The 27797-nt window shown below is 32.5% G+C and overlaps 1 protein-coding gene across 6 annotated transcripts; it reads right to left on the bottom strand.

Annotated features, from left to right (window-relative positions):
- On the bottom strand, positions 1-26113 carry LOC110029429 (KH domain-containing protein At4g18375). Of its 6 annotated transcripts, none has more exons than XR_002294539.1 (9): positions 25953-26113; positions 23612-24209; positions 22284-22781; positions 21962-22198; positions 21615-21872; positions 21429-21484; positions 21130-21220; positions 7010-7194; positions 2326-6905 (listed from the first exon to the last, which is right to left on the bottom strand). XR_002294539.1 is itself a non-coding variant. In XM_020731723.1 (9 exons), exons 3-9 carry the CDS (start codon positions 24182-24184, stop codon positions 7063-7065), a joined length of 1845 nt encoding a protein of 614 aa, XP_020587382.1. In that variant the 5' UTR covers positions 24185-24209; positions 25744-25771; positions 25953-26113; the 3' UTR covers positions 2326-7062. The 6 variants fall into 6 exon arrangements, 5 of the variants coding, with proteins under 5 accessions (XP_020587385.1, XP_020587382.1, XP_020587384.1 ...); XM_020731723.1 differs by adding an exon at positions 25744-25771 and having other exon boundaries at positions 2326-7194; XM_020731725.1 differs by having other exon boundaries at positions 7033-7194.
- Positions 26114-27797: the final 1684 nt, after the last annotated feature.

The raw sequence follows: 27797 nt of genomic DNA, 5'->3' as shown, positions 1-27797 counted from the left end.
ATAAATAGAGTCACACATCTCTCAAGAGGAAGAAGAGAACTTGAAGTTTTGAGAAGGAACTGAAGTCTAACATCACTCCTGCCGCCATCAACCACTACTTGCTGACCGCCGCTAATTGCTTTCATCACCACCAATTCCCTTCAACAAGTTCATCTACAAATCAATGTTATAATTTGGAAGACTTGATAATCATTTCCCGCCTGAAAAATAAGGTATTCATGTAATCATTAACTTATAGCAGATCTCTTCAGTCTTTCCCTCCCCTAGCTTTTCAATGTAAAAATTTTTGGTTTCCTCTTGCTGTTTTCTTTGTCGAATTGTGTACTAAATTCTCGCGCAACACCAAAACACTAATACACTACCCGGAAATTTTTTTAGCACACATCAATAATATAATAATATAACTTTAAATATTAAAAAAAAAATACATAATAATACAATACACTTGTTCATGATTCCATTACCAGAAAATCCTCGTTTTCTAATCTTCTGTACGATAGGAGCTAGGGCACAAAAAACATATAATTAAATAATAAGACATTTACATGCATACCACCCAATTCCTATGTATCTACACGCCTAACACCTAAACTTTTACTTACATTTACACCCCCAAATCTTTTATATAATAAAAAAATATCACCATATTAAGTTTTAAAAAGTGAAACATTTTCATACATAAATAATGTGACATATATTTAAAACTTAAAATTTAGATTTTAGGGATGCAATACTTAAGAACTGAGTTATATTTATGTTTATCACCCTAAAATATATGACATTATTGTTCAGAGAATTATCTTAATTTTAATTTATTTTTCCAATATTCTTTTCGAATGCATTATTGCCAAAAGACCACACTTGCGCATAGATATCGTATACTCTTTACAGTGAGTATGCAGCAAATATTCCTCAATCAATAATGCCCATAAATTAAAAAGGGCTCAATCGGGCATAAATGCTATGTGAACTGGCTTGTGTTATGCGGCTAGAATTCTTACTTAGCTAGCAATAGGTATAGCAACCATTGAAGGAGTAGATAAACTAATCTTTCCGAGCTAGTTCTTCCATGTGCCACTTGGCTCCAACATTCAGCTCGGTGGCTCGACCATTTCAATTGGTTTAACAAAAGTACAAACCAATGTGTCGATTACACTCGCATTAGTGCTAATTAAAAGCAAGTTCTTACGGTTCTTGACAATTTTCACTAGAATCTCTCCCAACTCAAATAAACAAGGCTTAAGGCTTAAAATTATCAAAATTTATATTTATATCGAAAAACTTCCTTCTAATAATCACTTAATAGCTCACCTCATTTCAACATTATTTCTAATCAATATTATCTCTCTTTCGTAACAAAGAAGCGACGATGTAGACTTGCAATTTTTAGAAATGTCACCTTAATTATTATGACTTAGTTTAATACTAATATAGTGACACTTCCGATATATGACATAAATGAGTAAGGTGACAGACATTAAAAAACAAAGTGTGTTAGGCGTAAATATATAGTAACAAGTTTGTCAATCATGACAAATTTACATTAATGAACTTACTAAGCTAATTTTAAATTTTTTCAGAAAAACTAACACCTAAAGCAACACTTTTTTGTTGGCTCTTTCCATACGACAAAAACAATATGGTTATCTCAATCAAAGTCATTGTCTACACAGCTTGGGACAAATTTGTAAAACTATAATATTAATATATGTTTTAGCCATATGGTGCGATATCAAGACATTATTAACCAAAAAACAGCACAATTCCAGACTATTGAAAGTAAAGTTTGGCCTAAAAACCTTTTGGCTGCAAAAATGACTGGTAATTTTGTAATATTTCTAGTTGGGTACACAAATTATTTAATATTTGCAAGTGAAACAAAAAATGCACCTTAATAGGGAAATATTTCATCATACAACTTCTATTTATAAAACAATCAAGACTAGATTTCCTAAAACGTCTAAATCACAACCCAAAAAATTCCAACAAACAGAGAGCTCTTGAAAAAAAATTTAACAGCAACTAAAATTAAAGAAAAATATTAACCGCAAGCATTAAAGTAAGCCTTAAAAAATATAAAAAATTAAACCAAAAATGGCCAAGTGAAATTGAACGGTAAAAATAGACGGTGAGCCCTCACATAAAAAGTATAAAACATTGGTGTTTTATGCAAAAATAATATAGTTCAACCAGAAACTTCATCAATTGCTAATCCAAATTTAATTAAAATATTCTGCCAATCAAAATATCATGATGAAACAACGAGTAAAGAACAAGAAATGACGCACTTCAACCAGCCAAAAATTGAAACAGCTAAATCATGAGTTTGTCAATCATGCTATAACTGCTACATCTCTCATCAAAACTGTAGTTTTACATTTACACCAATTGCGTTTAAAAAAAAAAGGACAGCTGAACTTATGATCCAGACTCTATTCTAGATTCTTCAAAACAGCCAAACTGTGAAATAATTTCTGGGAAAGAAATACTCCTAAAAGTAACTTCTAAAAGAGGAAGTTAGGAGATAAACATCAAATAGGAATCTGCGAAATTCGGTGACAACAACAGGAATTTCTGAACAGACAAAAAGGAAAACTGTATCAAGAAGGCTACATCGACAAGGAAACCAAAAAAGGGATGAATTTGTGATGTTGAGGGCAAATCGCAGCCGTCTGATTCAGAATAAGTCATTGAAATATGAAGAAAGGTTGTCATCTAGAACTATATCTATGTTATTTACAAGGGAGAGACGGTGAAAGTTGATTCAGGTCTCTAGATCCAAATATCTGATACAAAAGAAAGGGTGAGAAGAGTTGAATAATCCTATAGAGTTCTGTAAAGGAAAGGATTAATGAAAACATGAACAAGGGAGAAGGGGGATCTACTATGGGAGAAGTTGGAGCATGAGGGCACCGAATCACTATTTTTGGACTGATTTGTTTAGAGGAAAATTGAGAAAAAGGCATCACCAATGATCGGGATTGGCGCCCTGATCCAATGTACCCTAGAAGCATGCGAGGAGATATCAAGTATCTCGCCAATTTACGCAATTAAGATATTTCATTATGCCACAATTGTACACAAAATCAATATAAAAAAAGCATAAGAAACAAGATCCTATGGCGGTAAAATGTGTTTTCTTATGTTAGTTTTCAGATCAAGAAGTGTACAAATGCTTTGCCTTGTTAAAAAATTTGTCAATCTAGGATGCCTATCCTTGATAAAACAAAACCTTTCTTTGAAAAAAGTATCAAGGGGGAGGGTAAATGGTAACTCAAAATGATGAGTGAAATTTAAGTCATTTTAATGATGAATTTACCCATACTATTCTTAGAACCTTCAGAACTTGGCAATTCTACTGATGAAAACTTACCATATAAACCATGATTAAGCCAAAATAGAGAATGAACCAATATGGATAAATCATTGAACTAAATTAAGTAAATGTTCATCTAATGGAAAAGAATCTGAGGGTCATCTACGAAACCATAATTACAACCCAAATCAAAGTCATAACTCACAAAACAGGTCTCCATCATATCCAAATTCTAAAAAAGAATTTTGACGACCTCAAAATGCTAATTAGTTCTCAAGGATGCAAGGATGCAAACCTAACACTAATCATCCCATATCTAATTTTATCCAAAAGAGAATAGTCACCCCCTTTTTTGTACCTTCAAAACCAATCTAACATTGATCAAGATTCCCAAAAATGCGCAAGAGACTTTACATTTAACTGAATAAAGAGGAGATCTTGACAAAAACACAACTTGAGAGATGGTGACTTGAGAAATGGAAAGACAATAGTTATTAGTTATAAATAAGATATTTCAATTAATTTCAATTCAAATGAGTCACATAGAAATATAAGGCTCCTTAATTGTTAAAGGATTTACTAAAACCAATGGAATTAATCAGATGAAAAAAATATCACCCCTAAATCAAAATTTGTATACGGTTAAAGTATTTATTTTTTTATGGCAACAAATCTTCGTTTAACCATACCAAGTACATGTCAAGAATGCATTTCCCAACAAAGATCAATAAATATTCCACAGATCCACCTGGATTTTAAAGGAAAAAAAGTCTAGAGAATGAAGGACACAATAATAATTGCTTACATAAATGGCAACAAAGTCACGATAAATGTTATGGATGGAAATTAATTGGGAGATCAACTAAAAGTACACCTTGCTAAATAATTTGAAATCAATCACCTGAAAGGCCTCAAATATTTTCTAAGAAAGAAAATAAGAAATTCAATAAAATGGAGTAATAATTTCTCATATTTCAACAGGCTGAGTAGATTCAGCCTACTGACAATACAATTGATCCGATAATTAAATTCAAAGAAGTCAAGAATACAAAATTTGTTGATGTGGCTTATCAAAATTTAATTGTCATATCCCATACAAGAATCGATATAGCCTTTAATGAAATCCAAAGTATGTGCTCTCCAACCAAGAAAAAACAATTAAAAGTTATGCAGAAAATCTTGGGGTACTTAAAAGTTATTCTGAACAGAAACTAAATCAAAGAAAAACACAATATGCTATATCAAAAAATTACATTGACGTAGATTGGAATGGCTCTACTACTAAACATAAAGATGATGCGTGTGTGAATTATTATGGTTATACCATGTGTTTATTTAACCAAAAAGAATTTTCAAATTAAGTTTTATAATTGACAACAAAGCTTCTATAAGCACAGCCAATAAACGTAGTCAAGATAAAATCAAACATGTTGAAGTTAAATGACATTTCATAAGGAGAGGCTTAAAGTAGCGATTTTTTGCATGTCTTTTATTCCAACTTTCCAAAAACTTATAAATATACTTACAAATCAATGTTTGAATTCAATTTTATTGTCATAATAAATTGGGTTGGTTCCTACTAATTACAAAAGATACGCTCCAAGTTAATGTATCTATGTAGCAATTTTTTTGCATGTCTTCTATCTCAACATTCCAAAAAATTATAAATATCCTTACAAAGGAATGTTCAAATTCAATTCTATTTTAATAATAAATTGGGTTGGTTCCTACTAATTATAAAAGATCCGCACCAAGTCAATGCATCCATGTATGAGTCAACATGGTTACTTAGGGAGAAAAATGTGGAAGGCGTATACTGGAACAGTGATGAAGTTGCAATATTCAAGGAACAGTGATGGAGTTGCAATATAGGGTCATGAATAATGATAACGTTCATTTTAACAAAATGAAGTTTCAAATGAGACAATATTGTGAGACAAAAATTTCTGCAAGTATAGCCAAAAATCTTGTCTAAGATGATAGAACCACAAATGTTGAGGTTGATCAACGTTTTATAGAAGGAAGCTTAAACGTACGAATTATTTGCATGTTTTTTATTCCAAATTCCCAAACTAACTGTAAGTTCACTCTCAAAAAAAATTATTTAAATTCAATTTTCTCATTAGAAAGTCGTTATTCAGTGATACATACCCTCTGGCTTGATAACTACCATAGAAAGGAAGGAAATCTTATAAGTGCTAGCTATACCAAAACAGAAATAGAAGAACCAATTATGGGGCGGGTAGCTGAAGTAGGAATAGAAAGACAACTTTTTAAAGACGTCTGCCTAACAAGAAGTTGAGAAAAAGCTATCACCGTTAATTAGGAAATCCTAATTCTTTAGATTTCAAACTTGAACATTGTTTACTTAAGAAAGCAGCCATTAATTGTAATAAATATCTATCCAATAAATATATGTATTGTTCCTCATGAAAAAAGATTTCAATGATTCTTAAAATATTTAAAATGCTGGTCCACATGATAATACCATATGTATCATATTAAACTTGAACAAAGCTTTTGACAGCAACAAGTTGCAAATTGATTATATTCCTCTAAAAGAGTGAATATTTTCCGATACCAGATATCTAAAGATAAGAATGAGTAATATATAGGTCATTGATACGAGTAATAAGATAGTGCTGTAATCTGTCTCACAGCAGGTAAAGCAGCAGAAAAAAAAATTCACTTCAGATACAAAAACTTCATAAATGAAATCTTTAGTATCACATAAACGAAAGGATGAAGCAGCGGCAGACTACAGGTAATTAAGCTAAGTAATCTCAGCAAAACTACCTACAAGATCTGAATATCAACGAGTATTATTTTACCCAAAAACTTCAGAAAGGACCATACTTTCCCAATAGTCCACGCAAAGTAGCGTTCATATTGAAGATAAAACTGTATAAAGTGAAGTAGCCCTAAATGAGATTTTTATGAACAAGCTTTTTTTCCCAATCAAGTGAGTGAAGAAAGAAAATGGTTTATTCTAACTTCTAGAAAGTATGGAAAAAAGAAAGTTCCTCGTCATTTTTTCAGTATTCCAAGGAAATGTATTGTTCCATAAATCCATCACATGTGCAAAACAGAGAAAGGGAAAAAAAACACAGATATAATACAGCCAATTTATTTTGATAATCAAAACGGCAACACAAAGGAGTTTATCTACCAGTTTGCAAAAAATATAGATTTCAAGCATCAGATGGTTGCATTGACAAGAAATAAATTGGCACATTTCCAGTTCACATAGCACACATTGCCTCTGAAAGTAAGATACAGAAACAGTGCACCTTTGAACATGATCTAAGTGAATATAATCCGTTCAGATGGAAAAAGTGAAAAGCACAGTTCAGTCTTACAACGAAAGGATGCAGAGGTTTGAAATATAGTTGAGAAGATGGGTACGAATATACCAGACAACCAGATAAAAAGATTCGAAAGAGAGCACTCATACTGATAACAGTGACTTCTGCTCTAACAGCCATAAAATTAAAGAGAAATAGAAAAGAACCTAAAACTTCTAAGATGTCCATAAAAAAGCATCAGCATAGAGAATTTCACCTAGTTTCTTGGAAGATTCTTCATGACCCTGTTTGATAGGAAAAGTAGATGTTAAGGGAAGAGGAATTTAAGGATCCTACTACTTCCTCTCCAGAAAGAAATGACGGAACGAAGGAGGATAAGCTTGAATACCACATTACAGAACAGAGACTAACTTTCTGGCTCTAAAGACTGGATGTGAATGATCAGGTTGACATGATAAATGCCTGAATTAAATTCTCCGCGGAACGTTTCTGATCTGGGGTTCCTGAAATCTGAGCAATACGCTCATAGCGTGATGATTTAGAATCAACAATTTCTATATCAGCTCCAGATATCTGCATGAAAGTAAAGAACAGTCAAGAGAAAATTCAATGATGAATATGGATAGGTCAATTTTACAGATAGTTCAGAGCTATAATCTAAAAGCAATGCAAATTTGTAAATATATCCTCCATTTACAATTCATTTACTAAATGTACCCGCTAGATTATGCAGCTACATAGAAAAACTACGTGGAAGGAGTTTCTATGTAGATGATCAGTTCAACATTATCTTTTGCACAAAGATTTGTTTTAGAAATAAATTTTTTTTACTGTAGCTGTCACTTCAGCTAATGAAAAAGCTTTACATTAAATCTTGTAATATAAATCTTTGTATTTTCTGTTGAAACACAAGGAATAATTCAAGAAACTACAAGACCAAGGTCAAGAAACTTCACATACTTTGTATTTTCTGTAAGACCATTTTTGGATAACTAGATATTGATTTCCCGTTTCTATCAAGGAATGCCATGAATAAAATTAAAAAAGGATTTCCCTTTCAAAAAATCACTGTTAGATAGATTTGCTTATAGGTTTCACCAGGAGTATAAAAAAAGTTTTCAAAGAAAAGATAACCACGACCCTCCAAATTTTCTTCTGACGGATGTTCACTTTACTTGCAATCTAATAGTCAGAATCATGCTGGAGAAAACAGACTAAAGAGTAAGAAATAATGTAAGCTAATTTGCAATCTGGAAAACATTAGGAATTAATCCAATGCCACTAGAGAAGATAACAGCAATAAAAAAAAAAACTAAATGGGAAATATTGTGCCTATTTACAACAAAAGGAAAGAAAAATAAAGTGACTTCCAATACTTTCTCAGCCTATAACTTCAAAAAAAGGGCAGAAACTCTTATCCGAGCTCAACTTTTTTTTTTTCTCCCGACTCCCAAAGTGCTATGAACCAACTAATCAAATAATTAGCAAAAACTAAGAAACTAACAGCGATTAAAAAAACCAAGTTTCAACAATAAAGAATCTATATATGCCATTTTTCACCATCCAAAAACATTACTTGGGGGAAAAAAACAGCCATAGATATGGAAGCCACATTCACCACTATTGAATCATTTTAATTGATGTCAAACTAAATTGGGAGACAAAAATGAACAAGTTGTTTACACATTAGTTGTTAGAGTAGGATAACCTCACAACCATTTCCACAAAAAAGAAGAGAATCATTTTAACTTCTCTAAGAACCAAACACCAGATGTAATGAGTAGTGTAATAATATTATCAAGGGATTCTATTGGCAGGGAACGGTTGATTTGATTGCTTTTCCTTGAGGACTTCTATCACAGCAAATAGTACAATAATATTATTTCAATTATACAATTAAATACCAATAGTGTATAAGAAACAATTTAAGGTCTTAGATTACATAAAACTACAGATTAGTAGATGTGATGAGAAGCTACAAAAGTGCAATGAACCAACTAATCAACTAATTAGCAAAAACTAACAAACTAACAGTGATTAAGAAATACCAAGTTTCAACATTAAAAAATCTAGATGTGCATTTTTCACCATCAAAAAACTTGACTTAAGGAGTAAAAAGCAGCCATTAGATATGGAAGCCACATTCAACACCATTGAGTCCTTATTAATTGGTTTCAAACAAACTAGCGAGACAATGAACAAGTTGATTTCACATTTGTTAATTTAACTAGTTCTTAGAGTAGGATTAATTCACCACAATTTCCACACAAAAAAAGAAAAGAGAGAGAGAGAGAGAGATTCATTTTAACTTCTCCAAGAACCAAACATTGGACATTGTGGATAAAGAAATGGGGATTCAATAACTACATTGGACAAGGCAAAATTATTTAGTTTCTGACTTATATTAGATAATCTCAAGTCAGTCAGTGAAATTGGAAGCCAATCAATCACGCTTTCTTTCTAACTAAATATGCTTCATAATTAAAAATAATGATATTTATTAAGCTCAATTAGCATCAAAGCAAATAATTAATAAACAATCAATTAAAGGAATTAGATATTCGCTAATTTTTCAATTACGTGCATGTGCACGCATGCGCGATCGCGTGTATGTGTGTTTCATTTTTATAGAGAAATTGAGTTGGCATTTGGAGTGCGTTTGAGGGGGCATTTTGGGTGCTTTTCATTTTGAAAGGCAGCTAAGGGTTTGTTTGGCAGCTAGCTTTTTGGGGGCTTTTCACGAAATCCCATTATTTCAGCATAAAGATCCATGATCTGGAAAAAAATGACCTCCAAGCCCCTCGTCCTTTCCGAAGTTTCCTCTTATTGCCATTGATATTATTAGAGATACTTTCCTCTTTTGTGGTACTATTCGCTTCACCCCTATCTTTATTGCCATCTCTCTATATGTCTCTCCAACGATACTGGTTGGTTTAGGGTTACATGAGGGTTTGGTTTTTCATTTTTCTTCTGTGGTTGTCGATTGTGGCTTCCCATTTTTTCTGTTGTTGTAGTTTGGTGTTTCTCATTTTAATTTTGTGGTTGAGGTTTTGGGCTTCTCCTTTTTCTTCTATGTTTGGGGTTTAAGGTTACATGAGGTCTTGGATGTGGTTTTGCAATGTCGTTTTTGCCATGGGTGTGGTTAGGTGGTCTCTGTTAGTTGTTAGTTATAAGTATGGGTATGGTTTTGAAATGTTAGGCGTGGGTGAGGGTTGTTGGTTTTTGGTGGGTCGTAGTTCGATTTATATATGCTGTAGTTTGAGTAAATTGGTTAGAATATATGTGAAGTGGTTTTGGTTGGCTGTGATTTTGGTTTTGATTTTGGACGGATGACTTTTGATTGTAAGTGTGGTTTGGTGGGTTATATTGGATGTTGGATGTGAATGTTGTTTTGATATGTTGGTGTAGGTGTGGTTTTGCAATGTTGGTTGTGGGCATGGTTTGGTGATCTTTGATCGTCATCGTTGGGTTTCTATGGGTTGGGGTTTGAGTTAATTGGTTGGGTTATAGAAGATGTGGTTGTAGTTTTGGATTGATGGTTATTTGTTATATGTGTGGTTTTTTGGTCTCTATTGGCCTGGCTGTGATTTTGGTTTTGATTTTGGACGGATGACTTTTGATTGTAAGTGTGGTTTGGTGGGTTATATTGGATGTTGGATGTGGGTGCTGTTTTGATATGTTGGTGTAGGCGTGGTTTTGCAATGTTGGTTGTGGGCATGGTATGGTGATCTTTGATCGTCATCGTTGGGTTTCTATGGGTTGGGGTTTGAGTTAATTGGTTGGGTTATAGAAGATGTGGTTGTAGTTTTGGATTGATGGTTATTTGTTATATGTGTGGTTTGTTGGTCTCTATTGGCCATTGGTTGTGGGTGTGGGTGTGGGTGTGGGTGTGGGTGTGGTTTTGTAATGTTGATTGTTGGTTGTTAGCTTTGGGTATGGTTTGCTAGTCTTTGATGGTTGTGGTTGGGTTTATATGTGTCGTGATTTGAGTTAATTGGTTGGGTTATATCGGATGTGGTTGGGGTTGGGGTTGGGGTTGCTGTGATTTTTCATTGATGGCAATTAGTTGTGGGTGTGTTTTGGTGGTCTTTGTTGGTTGTTGGTTTTGGTTTTGGTTTTGCAATGTCGGTTGTTAGTAGAAGTTGGTCGTAGTTTTGGTTGTGGCTTCGCATTGATTGTTTTTGTTGTGGTTTTGCATTGATGGTTGTGGTTTGGTGATCTATGTTGGAAGTTGGTTCTTGGTTGTGGGACCATGTATACTTCAGTTTGTAGAGTAATGATGTGAAAAAAAAAAAATCAACCAATAACCAACTTATTCATATAATTGTCCTCACTTGTTTTCAATCACAGTTAATCATACATACAACAAGGTCTTAAAGGCAACTAACCACAAATATTATATGGTTTTAAAACATGCAAGATATTGTTAACCACAGATACTACTTGATTTTAAAGTACACATGACACTGTCAACCACAGATACTACCCAATCGTAAAGCATACACCACATTATTAAGCACAGATATTGCCTAATCTTAAAGCACACATGACAGTTAACCAGATATATCGTCTGGTCTTAAGCACACACGACACAATTAACCATAGATATTATCTGATCTTAAAACACACATGACATCGTTAACCACAAATGCTATCTAGTCTCAAAGCACATCACATTATGTATCTCGTCTTCAAACACACATCACACTGTTAATCACAGATACAACTTGATCTTAAAGCACACATCATATTGTTAACCACAAATATTATCTAGTCTTAGAACACACATTACACTATTAACAACAGATATTACCTGGTCTAAGTCTTAAAGCTTATATGATGCAGTTGATGATCCTAAATGGAACATTAAAAAATTGACCTTACTGAGCTCTAATTCGATATGTTGTTGTTTTAAAATTTTGTTTCAATTTTTTAATTGATTTTTTTTTTAATTGCAAGTTAAATTATATAATTTTCTCCAATTTTTTTATCTTCATGATACATCGGATAAGAAAACAAAAAAAACAAGGTATATCGACCATTTGAGAAAGGGAAGTAAATATTATATTATGTGATATGCTTGAAAGAAATTGATATTTGATAAAAAAAATGTTTGGCAAAACATAGCAAAAACTTTCAAGAAAAATCAGAAAGGTTGTATGATAAAACTTAGATGAAGAACAAATAGGATCAACTGAAAAAATATTAGAAATTGTGAAAGGAGTTGAAGAGATAAGCAATTGAATTAAGGTAAGAACTAAGGACCATGTTAAGAAAACAATGAATGTATCAGGGTGGTGGGGAGAAAAAATTTCATGTGATAGAAAATGTTATATGAATTTTTTATATTCTTATATTAATTGAACTGCAATTTTATCAACTGTAAGTCCTGCTCGACGCCAAAAAAATATATGATTTCTAGCAACAAGCTGAAGAAGAAACTTGAGTCTATGTTTCTTGGTGTTGTAGCAACAAGTTCCTATGTCTGGGCAACACCAGAGGACTTCCCCCATAATTTAAATGAGAGCAAATATGCTCATTCAAATGAAGTCCAAGAGGAAACGTAACAGGAGAAAACAAGTTGAATTAAGCATTCCAAACGCTACGCACCCTCTACACAGAAGCATAAAAAGAAATTAAAAGTCGACACCCAACATTTCTATGAGCAGATTTCACAGCTCATTACGACCTGCACCAGTGTGACATTCAATGCCCGCACAACTATTCAAGAATACCCAACTATGGAAGAAGTCGTGAAACTAACTCCACTTCCGAGATATTTGATGTTATGTCTCAATATTTATTTGTAATAAAATTTTTAGAGGATCGAACAAAGCAGGAGACTTTCATGACGATGGTGTCGGAGCGGAAGATTGCTTACCTCCAATATTTTTTTAAAAATCATTCTAGTTAGGAAATATTTTTTTATTTTTTTTTTATGATTAGTATGTGATAATTTAAACTTTTATCCCGAACAGTATCTTGTAATGTGTTCATGTGACATTTCAACCTGTATATGTTGCATTAGATTTAATACTTTAATCATATAGTTATTCATTTATAACATAGCTTGTTATTTTTTATAGACTCTAACATGCATAAAATAGCCAGATAGACTCATTAAAAGAAGAGAAAATTATAAAGATAATGAAACGAGCAGCAAATTCTGACATATTTCAGTATGTCTTATTGATGACTACAATCAAACAAATGAGTGCATAACACCTAGTGGGTCATTGTCATCTGTGGGTGACAAGTGGATTGGTTGTATGCTCTAAAGTCATCAGAATAGAATTCATGAAATGTTTTACATGTCGAAAAAATAGTTGTGATTTGTTGATTGAATTGAAGAGTAATTATAGCTTGTATGAATCGTCATGATTTACACCCAAAGAGTACTAGCCATCAATTTATATATTATGTCACATAATGAGTTCATTTGTGTTGCTTAGGGTTAATTATTTAATTAAAATGTCGAACAACATTTTCAAACTCATAGATTCTGCTTTCTAAATACACCAAGAAAAATTGAAAAATATACGTCATTATTCAAGGTATTGATTTATTTATTTATTTTGCATGCATGTGTTGAAAAAAAAATTGTTCTAATAAATATTTTAAAAATGACTATTTATGAGCAATTGATGGCACACATGTCAATTCACATTGATAACAAGAACAAAATTGTATATATCGAAAGCGGTGGAACTGTAACACAATATTTTAACAGTTTGTGACTTCAACGTGTGATTTACATTCTTAATGATTGGATAAGAATGGAGTGTTCATAATAGTCGCATATTCAAATTTGCCACTTGACGACAAGAATACAAATTTATAATGCATTTACTTGGTAAATTTACAATTGTATATGAAGTGTTACTGATAATGTTATTATTCAAGATAATATTATCCCGTTCAATCGAGACATTGATACATAAAAATTTATTCAATTTGAGATATCATCTTCATGATTTTGAACAAAACTGCCAAATAATTAGAGAAATGAATGAATTGTTCAACAAAAAAAAACACTCATTATTACAAAGTGTTACCAAAAGAGAATTTGACGTATGAAAGTAGAAGTGAGTCATACTTTGTGATATGTCGACATACTCCTTCAAAAAAATAGATAACGATAACTATTATAACGACAACTCTACATAATTTTATAAAGAGAAGTTCATCTCGGGATGATATTAATTTCATAATCTTAGTGAAGATCCAACAGGCATATTTGTAGAAGCATTCGAACATCGTCATGACATTCATTGCTCGAGGAAAACTTTTATGAGAATAACTGGTGATGTTTAGAAGACGATCTAGTTGAGAGAAAACGTTACAAATGCATTAGTAAATTCATCGAGTATATCTAATTAATATTTTGTAGTGTCCTCGGTTGATGTTTATTAATTTAGATATATTGAGGATTGGTTGGGGTCTATTTTCTCTTTTATGTTTCAATATTTTAATTTTTAAGGATAGAACTCTATAGATGCATATTTTTCCTTTTATCTGTTTTTTTATTATGAGCCCTTTTTTTTTTGTTATTATTTGATTGCATGTGTTGTCTAATTTATCAATTAAAAATGAAATATATTATAATCTTAGAAAAAATGAATTCAAGTTCATCATGTACTTCAAGAACTATATATTATCATTGTGATAAATGGCGTTCTGAATACACATCAATAAGATAAAACAGCAATAGAAGAAGGTTTTATTGATATTCAAAAATAAGATACATGAAGATTACATATTTTTTCAATAAATTGATGATATATAGAAGTTCGCTCCATATAGTGTACAAGTCAAGAGAAATGTTATAGACAGAAAATTATCCAAAAGACATGAAAGCAAAAGTCATTATAGTACTACTATTGTTATGTGGTTTTATAAGTATGATATGATGACTTAAAATTGATATATTGGACAAATTTGGACTTTGTGCGTGTTTTTTGTAATATTGAAGCAGTTACTGTTGTTCTGTTACAATTATTTTAAAAATTGCAGTCATTTAATTAATTTACATCTATAAGAGTATAACTGTCTTTTTTTATCGAAAAACCTGCAACACAACAAATTATCCAAACATCATCTATTCTAGTATCAGCTTTTTGGCAGCAGCTGTGAAATTACTTCCCCAAGAAGCAGCTTGATATCTACTTCAAAAAGTAGCATTCGCCCTTATTCTCATTGTTTTTCTTTAATCATTTATGCATGAAAGTTTTGATGACTAGAATTATATTATTGTTCTCGTAATTGAAAATGGCAACAAATGGCACCTTTTAGATGGTCATCCTCCATTAATATTTTTCATTTTTTTTTATGTTCAGTGTAAGTTTTATTTGAATTAAACAACGAATTAAAGTGTCCTAGGAGTTCATTAAGACCTGATTTGTTAAAACTTGTACATATGCATTCATTATCCAAAACTCATTTCAAACACAAATATGAAGTTTTATAGTGCATCAAAAAGTTATAATCATAATAACTTTTTTAATGACAATTAATGCATATTATGCAATTTCGAATATGCTTTCTAATAGTTTATCATTTCAACTTATAATACTCTAAATGACAATTTCATAAGATATGTAATAAAATGTGCATTAGGTTTATAATTATCATGATTTTATTTCCGAGCAATCGAACCTAACATCTTGAAATTTTTACCTTGTTTCCAACCAATCAATGTTTTGAGAGTTTGAGCACATTATATTTTTTCTAATAAATTAATGCCATTTGCTAGAAATCAAACTCATCTCAAACAATTTCAAGCATCAATACCTTGTACGTCTCACCAAGTATAATGTCAAATTGGCTCTCTAAAACGTCATCCATGTCCATATACGATGTATCGAACAAACTACTATTATTGTTTCTAAAGATTAGTTATTGGATGCAGTGGTAAACTAAACTAGAAGGTGAAATAAGAATATAGAGGTTTGTTGAATTATTTATGAGATAAAAATTGAATCTCAATCCATAGACAAAGAATTAAATAGCCAGAGCTAGAGGAAAATTAGTATTTGTAAAAAAAGGGGCAAGTGCATACATACTGAAACATTGCTATTTACAAATAAAGCATCTTCTTTCATCCATTTTTTCAAAGTTTCGCTCAAATATTAAAATTCGTGATAAAACCCCAACCCATTCATTTCATTTTTATCATAACCTCAATGGTTTGATCATGGCACACATAAATGCATCAGTTTGGTAGTTCAAAAATAAAAAAAATGGGTGTGAGATTTGTAAATAGCAATATTTTGGGTGCTATGTATGTAATGATCCCAAAAAAAAAATACATTTAAAAAAAACAAGTCTGCAAACAGTAAGGAATAAAATATGTTCCCATTAGTGAATAATAAATTACAACATGGTATGAATAATAATAATAAAATGATGGGTTATTGATAGTTAATTGTTATAGATAGTGCACTCATTATTAATCAAGATACCTTGATAAAAAAAGGCATGCGTCATGAAAAGAAAATAATCAACAACATGAGAATAATATAGGTTAACACTGTCGTTGTCGGTCAAAAGTCTGGATGTGAAAAGTGAAAGGTTGCGTTAGGTAGTCGTAGTCGACAGCCGACAGCCAGCGTAAAACTTGTCGGAAAAAATCATGACATGAATCCTTTTGATCATTGTGCAAGCGCTAGGGCGTCCCCTGTAAGCGACGCATTGTATAGCCTGAATACAGTGAAAAGTGTGCAAGGGCCGCTACACCGGCGCCCGGTGTAGGTTAAATAAGCAAGGGTTCCCACATTACGGGCAAATGCGGGTAAAGAAGTTAGTACATGAAACTAATGAAACAAATATTAGGATAGGAACTTAAAATATAGGTGCTCTCAATGATAAATTAATGGAATTAGTTGATATTATGATTTATAGGAAAATGAATATCTTATGTATTCAAGAAACTAAGTGGGTTGGAGAAAATGATAAGGAGATTGATAATTTAGGTTAGGTAAGAGTCGCACTAGAAATGGTGTAGGTGTAATTATAGATAAGAGTTTGAAAGATAATGTTGTAAAAATTAATAGAGTTGGTGATAGAATTATAGCCCTTAAGATTATCATTGATACTAAGATTTTTAATATTATAAGTGTTTATGCTCCTCAAGTAGGTTTAGATACAGAGTCTAAAGATAAATTTTGGAATGACTTAGAAGACTTAATACAAATCATACCTCTTGAAGAAAGAAATTTTATTGGAGAAGATTTAAATGGACATGTCGATAGAGTGGTAAAAGACTTCGGAAATACTCATGGTGGCTACGGCTTTTGAGTAGTTAATGAAGAAGGTTGAGCTACTTTAGATTTTGTTTTAGCGTATGATTTTGTTATTACTAATATTTTATTCAAGAAAAGAGATGAGTATCTTATTACTTATAAGAGTGGATCTAATAAAACACAAATTAACTATTTTCTTATGAGAAGAGAGATGGTCGTGATTTTAAAGATTGTAAGGTCATTCTAAGTGAAAATTTAAGTATCCAACATCGTTTATTAGTTCTAGATTTTAAAATTAAGAGTTGTATAATAAAGAATACTAAGACTCATCATCATAGAATTAGATGGAGAAACTTAAAAGACAAATAAAATTATTTTTATGAGTAAATTTAAGATTTCAAAATTTGAGATATTCATGAATACGCAAATGTTCAAAAAATATATTTGAAAAGTCAAAAGAAAAAATTTTTATAAATAAAAATAGTTGGTGGTGGAATAATAATCTGCAAGAAAAGATAAAATATAAGAAGTTTTGTTATAAAAATTAACTTAAATGTAAAAACTTAGAGAACTGGAAAAAAATATCAAACGGCCCGCAGAGAGTCTAAAAGAACAATCTGTGATGCTAAAAATTTTGTTTTTAATAATCTTTATAACATATTAGATAATAAGGAGGGTGAAAAATACATGTATAAACTAGCCAAACAAAGAGAAAAGTAAAGTAAAGATTTAACTCAAGTAAAGTGTATTAAAGATGAAAATCATAAAGTATTTTTCTTAGAAAAAGATATTCAACATAGGTGAGTGAGTTACTTTGATAAATTTTTTAATGAAGTTTCTAAAAATACGATCGACCTTAGTGATCTTAATATCGTGAATAATAATAAAATGTTTCATTTTTACCGTCTCATTAGTAAAAAAAAGTTGAGGACTCTTTAAAGAAAACCAAAGGTGGAAAGTCTGTAGGACCTGATGATATCCCAATTGATGTGTGGAAATATTTAGGAGATTTGGGAGATTCTTGGCTTACTAAACTCTTTAATAGTATTTTAAAAACTAAAAAGATGCCTGAGGAGTGGAGGAAGAGTATTTTGGTCCCCACTTTTAAGAAGAAAGGGGATGCACAAGAGTGTGCAAATTATAGAGGAATTAAGTTGATGTGTCATACTTTAAAGTTATGGGAGAGGATAATTGAACATAGATTAAGACGCATCACAAAGATTTCTCATAATCAATTTGGATTTATGTCGGGCAGGTCTACTATGGAAGCTATAAAGATTTTTTGAAAAAATTATACCCTCATATAAGCAAAAAAGCTTTGATTTAGAGAAATCGTTACCTTTTCATTATCATTTATTTTATTTTATTATTGATTTAAATGTGATTGACAAAATATTTTCCTATTTCTGTTGGTTTACATCAGGGATCGACTTTAAGCCCATATCTTTTTGCTTTAGTTATGGATGGTCTTACTGGACATCTACAAGGGGATGTACCTTGGTGTATGCTTTTTGCTGATGATATTCTTCTCGTGGATAAAACGAGAGAAAAAGCCCAGGAAAAACTTGAATTATGGAGGTCTACATTGGAGTCTAAAGGCCTTCATTTAAGTAGAACTAAAACTGAATACATGGAATGTAATTTTAGCAGTAATAGCTCTAGTGGCAGAAGTGTGACTTTGAATGATTTAGATATCTTCGGTCCATTGTTCAAAGCGATGGTGATATGGATGGGGATGTTAATAGTAGAATTCAAGTTGGTTGGTTAAACAAGTTGGTTGGTTAGTTGGTTAAAGTGGAGGAATGCTTCTGGCCTTTTGTGTGATAGAAAAGTACAGCTTAGATTGAAAGGAAAATTTTATAAGATGGTGGTGAAACCTTTCATGCTCTATGGAGCTAAATGTTGGCCTTTAAAAGAGAAGCATAAAAATAAGTTAAGTGTTGTAAAGATGAGAATGATTAGGTGGATGAGTGGCTTTACACTTAGAGACAAAATGCGGAATGAATATATTCGTGATAGGGTTGGTGTAGCTGTGACGAACAAAATTAGAGAAAGTCGTCTTAGATGGTTTGGTCACATTAAACGTCGACCATCTGATGATATGATTAGGAGAGTAGATGTTTTAGATTTAATTTGTGTTAAGAAAGGCAGAGGTAGACCTAGGAAGACTTGGGCTTATTGTATTAAAAATGATCTTAATTTACTAGAACTAAATGAAAATATGACACTAAATAGGACGCAATGGAGAAAAAGGATTCATGTAGCCAACCCCACGTAGTGGGAATAAGGCTTTGTTGTTGTTGTTGTTGTTGTTGTTGATGAGAATAATATAGGCTATAATTGGTAAAGAAAAAATGGGAAAAAAGATAAAAATAATAATATAAAGATAGCTAAAAATTCCTAATAAAAGGATTAGTGAAAGGATAATAACTATTGAGCTAATTATGTAATAAAAGAGAACAATCCACAACAACATGAGAATGATAGAAGCAATAATTGGTAAAGCAAAAATTGGAAAAAAGGAAAACATAAAAATGGGAAGATAGTTAAAAAAATAGTCTTAATAAATGAAATAGTGATAGATTAATAACTATTGAGCTAATTATTAGCGGGAACATTACAAATCAAGATTTTTTTTTAAGATACGGGGCTTCTAATTAAAAGGAGCAAAATATATGATGTGAAATTCATATAAAGACTGAAGATAAACTTCTACATAGAAGGCCATCACCAAATTGGAGAAATGCCCCTAAAGTACTACACACAATAAAAGAATCATTTGAATGCTTGACAGTAAAAGGGAAATGAAACAAATTCATCATATTTAAGGGATTGTGAGCAGTGAACAGTATCAAATCATGATAAGGTAGTTGAAAAGAAAAAAAAAGAATAAAAGCAATAACTAATAAGGCAGACAAGTAAAATTATTTTAAAGATTTATGGAGAAAAAAAGGGATTTAATAAAAAAATAAACATAATCAAATGCTGCACTTGGCATCTCATAAGCATTTAATGGAAATGGATGGAAATTCATAAAGCCAAGATCAAATAGGTAGATAAGAATAATGATCATAATGATTTACTAGTTCAATACATTATAACTAGATCGTAAAGATGAGCTGTCTTATTTCAAAATATAAATAGCATTTTGAGGAAACATTACATAACATGGAGCTCTACTGATGAAATACATTTCTTGAACGTCATTTTAACATAATATGTAGAATTGATAAATATTTCTTTATAGCTCTAGCATTATGATTTTATTATGTTACACATAATAATCATTAAAGTGATATAAAATTCTACTTACACTGCAGTAAGATGCAACATTTCTTTTAATGTACTAAAACTAAGCACCAAACATTCAGAAGGATCTACATGCAACTGATGAACAATTATAGGTACATTGCAGCTGAAAGTACAAACTTAGTAACAGGACTGATGTTAACTTAACATTACTAGGAGAAAGGCAACGCCATACTTTGCAAGGACAAGACACCTGCATGTTACCCTCTCAAAGAAGACAACGGGAAACAATTAGTTACCTCTACATCCCAAGATTGAATATACAAATAGAGGGTAGTGAGTGAGATAAATAGAGAACGAACTATGAAGAACTTGAAACAAGCAGGAACAGCAGGCATGCCAAACATGGTCAAAATGGCAGTGTTGCTCTCTCCTTCCTTCATTAAGATGACTAACGTGAAAAAGAAGAAAATTCTAAAGAGGCATTTGCATACATACCAATGAATCTTATTTATTTACATATCTAACACCTGAACTTTCATATTTACAAGCATACCATTAAAATCTAGAACATCACATCAAGCATACCATCAAAATCTAGAACATCACATCAAGCATACCACTATTACTTACTTTTTACAAGTGAAATACACATTTTCATGCATAGGCTCGTGACAAGAATTTTGTGTTATGCTTGTAAACTTCCCTATTCTAAATAGTTAATGAATGCAGAGTTCTTAATGCTCCCATTTGATGAAGTCAGACTATAGCTGGCTTAAAAAGACTATCGCATTCTTTTCTCTTTGTTCATGTAGTAGTTGATTGCCTCACACGCCTAACCTCAATAGTTTTTATCTAATTGATTTATCATTTGTCGTTAAGTATAATGCATTATAAATGGGTTATATGTTATCAAAATCCAATTAAGCGCTAGTTATCTAAACAAATTTGTATGGGAGTATCCTTTCAAATTTTAAGTTATAACCTGCTAAGATAGGGGAAAATGCCTGAAAAGTACCTTCCGAATGTTAGCAAGGTTTAATCCGCCTTTTCCCAACACTTTGCTAATTGCATGTGAGGGGATGCTCATCTCAACATACGAAGGCAATCTGCATCACCACAAACAAGATATGCTTACTAAAAGCTGACATATACATGAACTAACAGAAATGATTAAGAGAACCGCTGATTACAGTATGCCAATACGGTTGAAGCAAGAACAGCATAAAAATGTAAAACAATAACAAAGTGAACAAATAACAATATCATTTGGAATTTACAGAATGGGTACATTAATTATAGGGAAAAAAAACATACCCTCCATAAGACTTTGATGGGTATGATGAAAGGGAACCATATGCGCTCTCTCCAGCCTTGGCACAAAAAAATACAGAGACGCGTCAAATGATCGAATCATGCACAGAAGGGTATATTATACAAAGGATTAGACTAACAAAATCCAAAAAATTAGTAACATTGCATTATAATAGAGGACTAAAATACCTGCAGAGAGCTGTAACCATAAATACTGCTGCTAGAAAGCAGCCCCAACCCACTTCCAGGTTCCGTTCTATGATCATAGCCCATATTTCCAACACCTTGACCGCTGGACAGTAGAGGTGGCACCGACAAACTGCTATTGTAAAGAGACTCAGAGGTAGGTAGAGCATCATTTCCATCTTTATCTTTAAGAGCATCCTCCCTCAACCTAAGTATAATCTGAAGTAATGCATCTCTCACCCTGCTTGCCTCACCAGAAATCTAAGGCAATTTGAAAGCAAAAAATCAAAACTGCAATGCATTCCCTAATCGAATTGAAGAAAAAATACTTTGATTCGAGATAGACAAACCTCTACACGTTCTTCATCAGAAGAAGATTTTGACCTTTCGCTCTTTGAAATGCGAATCTCAGCCTTTGATTTTTTGCGCATTTCATTTATAATCGAACCACCCTTACCGATAAGGCAGCCAATCACTTTCGTCGGTACGAGAAGGCGAATAGCCACAGATTCATCATCTTCATCATGTATCTTTCCTTGAAGCAACAACACAGCCTCGACTGCAGCTGATTTTACATCATCTATAGACTGCACTTACAGATCACAAATGAGAAAATTATCACGGATAATAAGAACAATAAGCACACGACCAAAAGTATGTATTAAACCAAACCTCTGTGGAAGAAACGGTGATGATACACTCGTCATTTTTTCTCTTCGTATCATCAACTTCAACACGTGCGCCACTGGATTGCCTCACAGATTTTATCGTGCTCCCACCTTTTCCAATAACACGTCCGATCTTATCTGACGGACACAAGACTCGGATGACAAATTCCTCTGAGCGAGATGGGCCACCATATCCAGATAGAATAGGAAGGGTTGATGAGTACAAGGGCCAGTTACCGGTGGAGTCAGTGTATCCCGGAAGTTCGGGCATGTGTGTGGCACCAATAACTGGGGGCACGGATCTTGGAGGGGCAACAATTGCATCAGTGCTATGGTAGAAGTTACTAGATGGGTAAATAGGAACATCAGATGGAATGATTATGCTGGGTGGGATTTCTGGAACAGTTGTATCAAGAGAAATTTCTTCCTTTGGAGAGAATTTATACATAATTGTTGAAACAGCAAGGAGAGCATTCTTCACCGCTCCAGGATCACCAGTTATCTGTTAAGTTGTGAAAAATAATAAATGATAGTAATAAAAAGGCACAGATGTGATCCATAGGAGGTATTTATGAAAACTTTGTTGGCCAAAGAGCTAGATCATAGAATCAGCATAGCAGACTAGAAAAACAAAAGAGGTTCGGTAAGAAGTTCAAATAACTACATTGAATGAAATAAACAATTCACACATGCTTGAATCCACAGCATTAGCCCCCTAGCATGTTCTTCGTCCCCCACATAATAAGTGAAGAGTGTAAATAGTAAATATTAAATATGCAATATCTCGCCCTCCTCTATCACAAATAAAAAAAAAATCCCTCCCAACTCTCATGCCCCTCTTCCTTTAGGCCCTATCCTGCCCCTCTGTCACCGTCCTTAACTTCTACCAACATCCTGCAAAATTAGAAGCATTAACAATTGGCACAATACATGTATTATCTCTCTCCTTCACCGCATTCCCAAATCCATCCCTCCATATCACTGTCACCATTGTACCTCTTCCTCACACTCTATTCGCTCCTTCCACCAAAATCCCTCTCCGTCTCCCACACCCTCTCGTCTCACCCTTTCTCCATCCATCCTTCCACTCCTCTCCCTCTCTACCCTCATCAACTCCACAAATTCCCTTTTTTCCTGCCACCCACCTTCCCAACCCACTCCTTAATCATTCAATCTCCCCTCCCCACCCCTCCATCTCTATCATGCATCTATTCAATACCACCCTTCATTAACATCATGCTTCATATGCTAAAAGTGATGTTGATTGAGCAATCAAGCTAAGTGAATTTAATTTAGAAAATATCAATTATTAAATAAACAAAATCTATTCACCTGAAGAAAGTTATCAAAGCTCATAGCACAAGAATGAGCAGCATTGCTAACATCCTTCGGGCTAATCTTTATAACCGCCTTGGTTTTCGCCCTTAACTTCTTGATAATTGATCCAGATTTTCCAATGATATTAGAGGCCTGACTGGTCGGAACAAGCAGCTCAACTTCTTCCCTACCTTGTTGGTCAACATCCTCCATGTTCGACAGAGCATTTATAATAGCAGCATGAACTCTCAACAAGCCTTCTTGGGCGGGGCAAAGAGGTTTGGTGATCTCATCCTCAACATCAACAGGATCCTTATCCTTCACATAACAGTACACAATTATAACCCTCTTCTGAGCACCAGGAAAGGGATCAACAACTTTGATCTTGGAATGTGTCTCTTGTCTAATGGAATTGATCACTTTACCACCTTTGCCAATTACACTTCCAATAACATTGTCTGGACAAAGTATTCGGTAGAAAACCAATTCTCCATCATTAAAATTCTCCTTGTTTCCAACTCTCCTCTTTTGATTTTTTCCTGCACTATCACCGTCCCCATGACGATATCGTTTGCCAATTTCAGCCATTCAGAAGAACTTGAGCACCCAAATACTGCATAAAAGAAAAGAAAAAATAAAAACCATACAAATAACTAGAAATATAGCTGAGCTACACATGCCGTGTATCAAAACCTTGCAACAAAACAAGTAAAGGGTTTATTTTTCTTTTTCCGTGGGATAATTGTAGCAAATAGGGTTTAAAGAGATAAATAAATGCATACTTAGCTAGCAAAAATGTAAATAAGATACTGGTAAATTACGCTGATAATATCAGTGAAGGTAGCAATGATCAATAATTCAAAGGCTTAAAAGCATCCATAGTCTTCAGGATGCAGGAAAAAAAAATATATTCACTCCATATTATTCTGAGCAACACATTCCGTGTATCAAAACCTTGCAACAAAACATTTAAAGTGTTTATTTTTCTTTTTCCGTGGTATAAACTGTACCAAATAGGGTTTATAGAGATAAATAAATGCATACTTTGCTAGCTAAAATTTTAGTTGAGAAACTGGAAAATTACACTGATAATATCAGTGAAGCTAACAAAGATCAATAATTCACGGCTTAAAAGCATCAATAAATTTAAGGATGCAGGAAAAAAACATATTCACTCCGTATTATTCTTCATAGTGCCTGCTTTGTGAATAAACAGTAAAATATATCAGGATTCACAAAACTTATACATTATGATTTGAAAATCAAGTTTTTGGCTGGTTATTGTTTTATCAGTACATTTCAAGACTCCTATAGATGTAATTCAAATTATTTTTCTTTTTAAGTTTACATTCATTTTTTAATATCAAAAGCTTCAATTAGCACAGCCAGAACTCTGAATAGCCCGAGTAGAGAATTCAAAAACCAAGCTGGAGGCCATCAGATAACCTTATGGTACTCAATAGGCCTCAGCAAACCTGGTCAGGGTTTGCTGAAGCTCAATGAAGCTGGAATGCATGTCGTCAAAATTCACAAGAGCCAAAATAGATCCATAAGGAAGATTGGTGGAATTTGTTGAAACAAAAACAGCATCTGTGACTTCTCAGAGACTGCTGCCCTCATTTTTAGCGACCTCGGACATTAATAAGTTAAATCTCAATACATCTGAAGACTTTGCAGAGCATTTGAGGTTTTTTGTTGAATTTGTAATCCACCTAGACCTCTCATTATAACCAGCACATTTAATTATCAAGTTCAATATTTCATTAGACCCTTTTATCCAATTTATAAGAAACCAAGCACGTCCTATAGTGTACATGGGTGAAGCATCGGAGCAAAGCTCCACTTTTGCTGAGGAAATACGCTAAAAGAACACTGCTTTTATAGTAACCCGATATGTACCAAAAAATTCATAAAAATTACAAAATATAAACAAGAAACCTGTAGATTAGACTAAGAAGTATAATATGAACCGAGCCAAAAAGAGTCAGCACCTTCCTCGCAGGAAAAAGGAGCAAAACCCTACCGAAAACATACCAATCAGGTAAATCAAAGTGCAGGGAATCAAAATCAACTTAAATGAGTATTTCTAGCATATAAAATAGAAATAGACCAATGATAATGGTGTGATTGCACAAGAAAAAACTTACTAAATAATAGGACCACGTGCGGACGGAGCTTTATATCATGAAAAAATCAAAAACATCGACAAAAACAATCAGTGATTGTATAATATTTATCCAAAAAAAACTATACCAGCGCCGAAATGAAGATTTGAACAAAGTAGGAAACGGATCCAAACCATGCGACAAAGATCCTGATCGGGGACGCGAAAAACAGGAAGGAGGAAAATCCTCACCTCGGCGTCTTGGAGCACGACTGGCTGAAGAGAAGACAGGGAAAGAACAGGTTCTCGTATCGAAAGCGGTGGTATGGCTTATAAGGCGGCAGAAAGCAACAGAGCGATTCGGCTTATGAGAAGCCTTCAAACCCTAGCCTTGCCTGTCCGGAAAGGAATTGATGAAAAACTGGGGCTTTTATAGATGTACCCATTAACATCCAAACCCTGTGCTTTTACATATTTAACATTTATATTTAATTTTTTATGTTTATGCTGACCAAATTTTTTCCCTCTATCAAAATTATCACTGTGTGTGTGTGTGTGTGTGTGTGTGTGGGGGGGAATTGAGTCTATATTTTGACATATCAACTATTTAAATATAATTTTTTATATTTAAAATAGTTTGTGCTTTTATTTTTATAAAATTAATAATAATGTTTTTTTTTATGTAATATTAAAAAATTTAGTTTCTAAAATGCAAAATTAAAATTTGAATATTATATTTTTAATTACATAAAAATTGTGTGGCAGGTATAACTTTCTTAACGTAGTTGTGTATATTGTAGTTGCTAAGTGAATTTAAAGAGTTCCCTTGTGAGAGGCAAGGTATCAATATATTAAAATTTTAATTTTTTTAAAATAATAATTTGTGATTATTTTATATGTTTAATTATAGTAAAATAAATGTTTAATGGCTATCACTTCTTTTTTTCCCTTAAGCTAAGATATAGTTATTAGGTGTATGTTTACATGGGATTTGCTATGAGTAGTTATTTTTACCTCGCTTCTTTATTGAAACATGTTCATAATATTTTGGTTTTTTTTTTATCAATTTTGGAAGAGAAAAATTAAATCTAAAATCAAATAAAGTTAAAGTTACAATAAATAATCGAATATGTATTTTAACGATAGAACAAAAATAGACAGATGAATTTTATCTTTATTTTTATTTTATCTAAATAATGTGCATCTCTACTTGTTATATGCTATACAAATCAATGTGTTTGTTTTTTACATTATTTATATGATTTATCTAATTTAATTTTCAAACTACCGAATTCTACTTTGAAATTATGGTCATGCGTAATAGCCCTTTAGAATTTTGTTAGTGATTCCAAAATGATGTTGGGTTTTATTAACTTAAGATATTGACATGTTTTGATCTTTTTATTAGCCATAAGAAAAGTGATCCTAGATTGGAGTGTTAAAAGAAATGAATCTAGTGTTTTAAATGATGTCATCATTTGAGTAATTTTTAGAATTGTGTTAAAATTTCAAGCAATTTTAACTTTTTGCTCAAACGAAGCATTGTTGGAAATAATGAGATGGTTTGAGAGAATTTTTAAATCTAAGTTCAAATTTTCACAACAATATCTCCCATGACATCAACATTAAAAATTCCTTCAGGATTGTATGCCATTGACTTTTTCTGAATAGAGTCAAGCTGTTTTTTTTCTAAAATTTAAGAACTCTTAGGTTATAATTCATTCGCTCTATGCAATTTTAAAGCAAAGTTAGGATATCAGTAAGGTGATTCTTCTATCACATGTCAAGCAATACTTATTAAAGTCTCTACCCAATAGTAAAACCATTTTATCCAGATGTTGTGAGTGGAAATTAGATTAATAAAAAAATTTTGAGTTGTTATAAAGAGCCTAATTATGTTATAGTCTATATTAATATTTGCTTATATGTATTAGGCTCAATCACCATTGGCTTATGCACTTTACATTATGTTGTCACCTCTTATTAGAGGTGGTGTGTGATCACCTTCTATAAGAGAAGAGAAATGTTGCATCTCGTCCTTATTAATGGTTTATTTGGACCAAGAATGACATTTCATAAAGTGGGCGATAAAACTGG

The sequence above is a fragment of the Phalaenopsis equestris genome, unplaced genomic scaffold, assembly GCF_001263595.1.
Source record: "Phalaenopsis equestris unplaced genomic scaffold, ASM126359v1 Scaffold000572, whole genome shotgun sequence".
In the NCBI taxonomy this organism is placed as follows: domain Eukaryota; kingdom Viridiplantae; phylum Streptophyta; class Magnoliopsida; order Asparagales; family Orchidaceae; genus Phalaenopsis; species Phalaenopsis equestris.
Note: the sequence above shows the minus strand (reverse complement) of the source record. Positions and strands in the feature narration are given on the sequence as shown.

Bases quoted from the DNA above. Each gene is read 5' to 3' on its own strand.
- LOC110029429 (XM_020731723.1), bottom strand. From the start codon at position 24,184: ATGGCTGAAATTGGCAAACGATATCGTCATGGGGACGGTGATAGTGCA. The intron at 22,782-23,611 runs GTGAATAGATTT...ACAACTTAACAG, and splicing joins GCTTTGATAACTTTCTTCAG to ATAACTGGTGATCCTGGAGC. The intron at 22,199-22,283 runs GTTTGGTTTAAT...CTGTAAGTGCAG, and splicing joins TCACCGTTTCTTCCACAGAG to TCTATAGATGATGTAAAATC.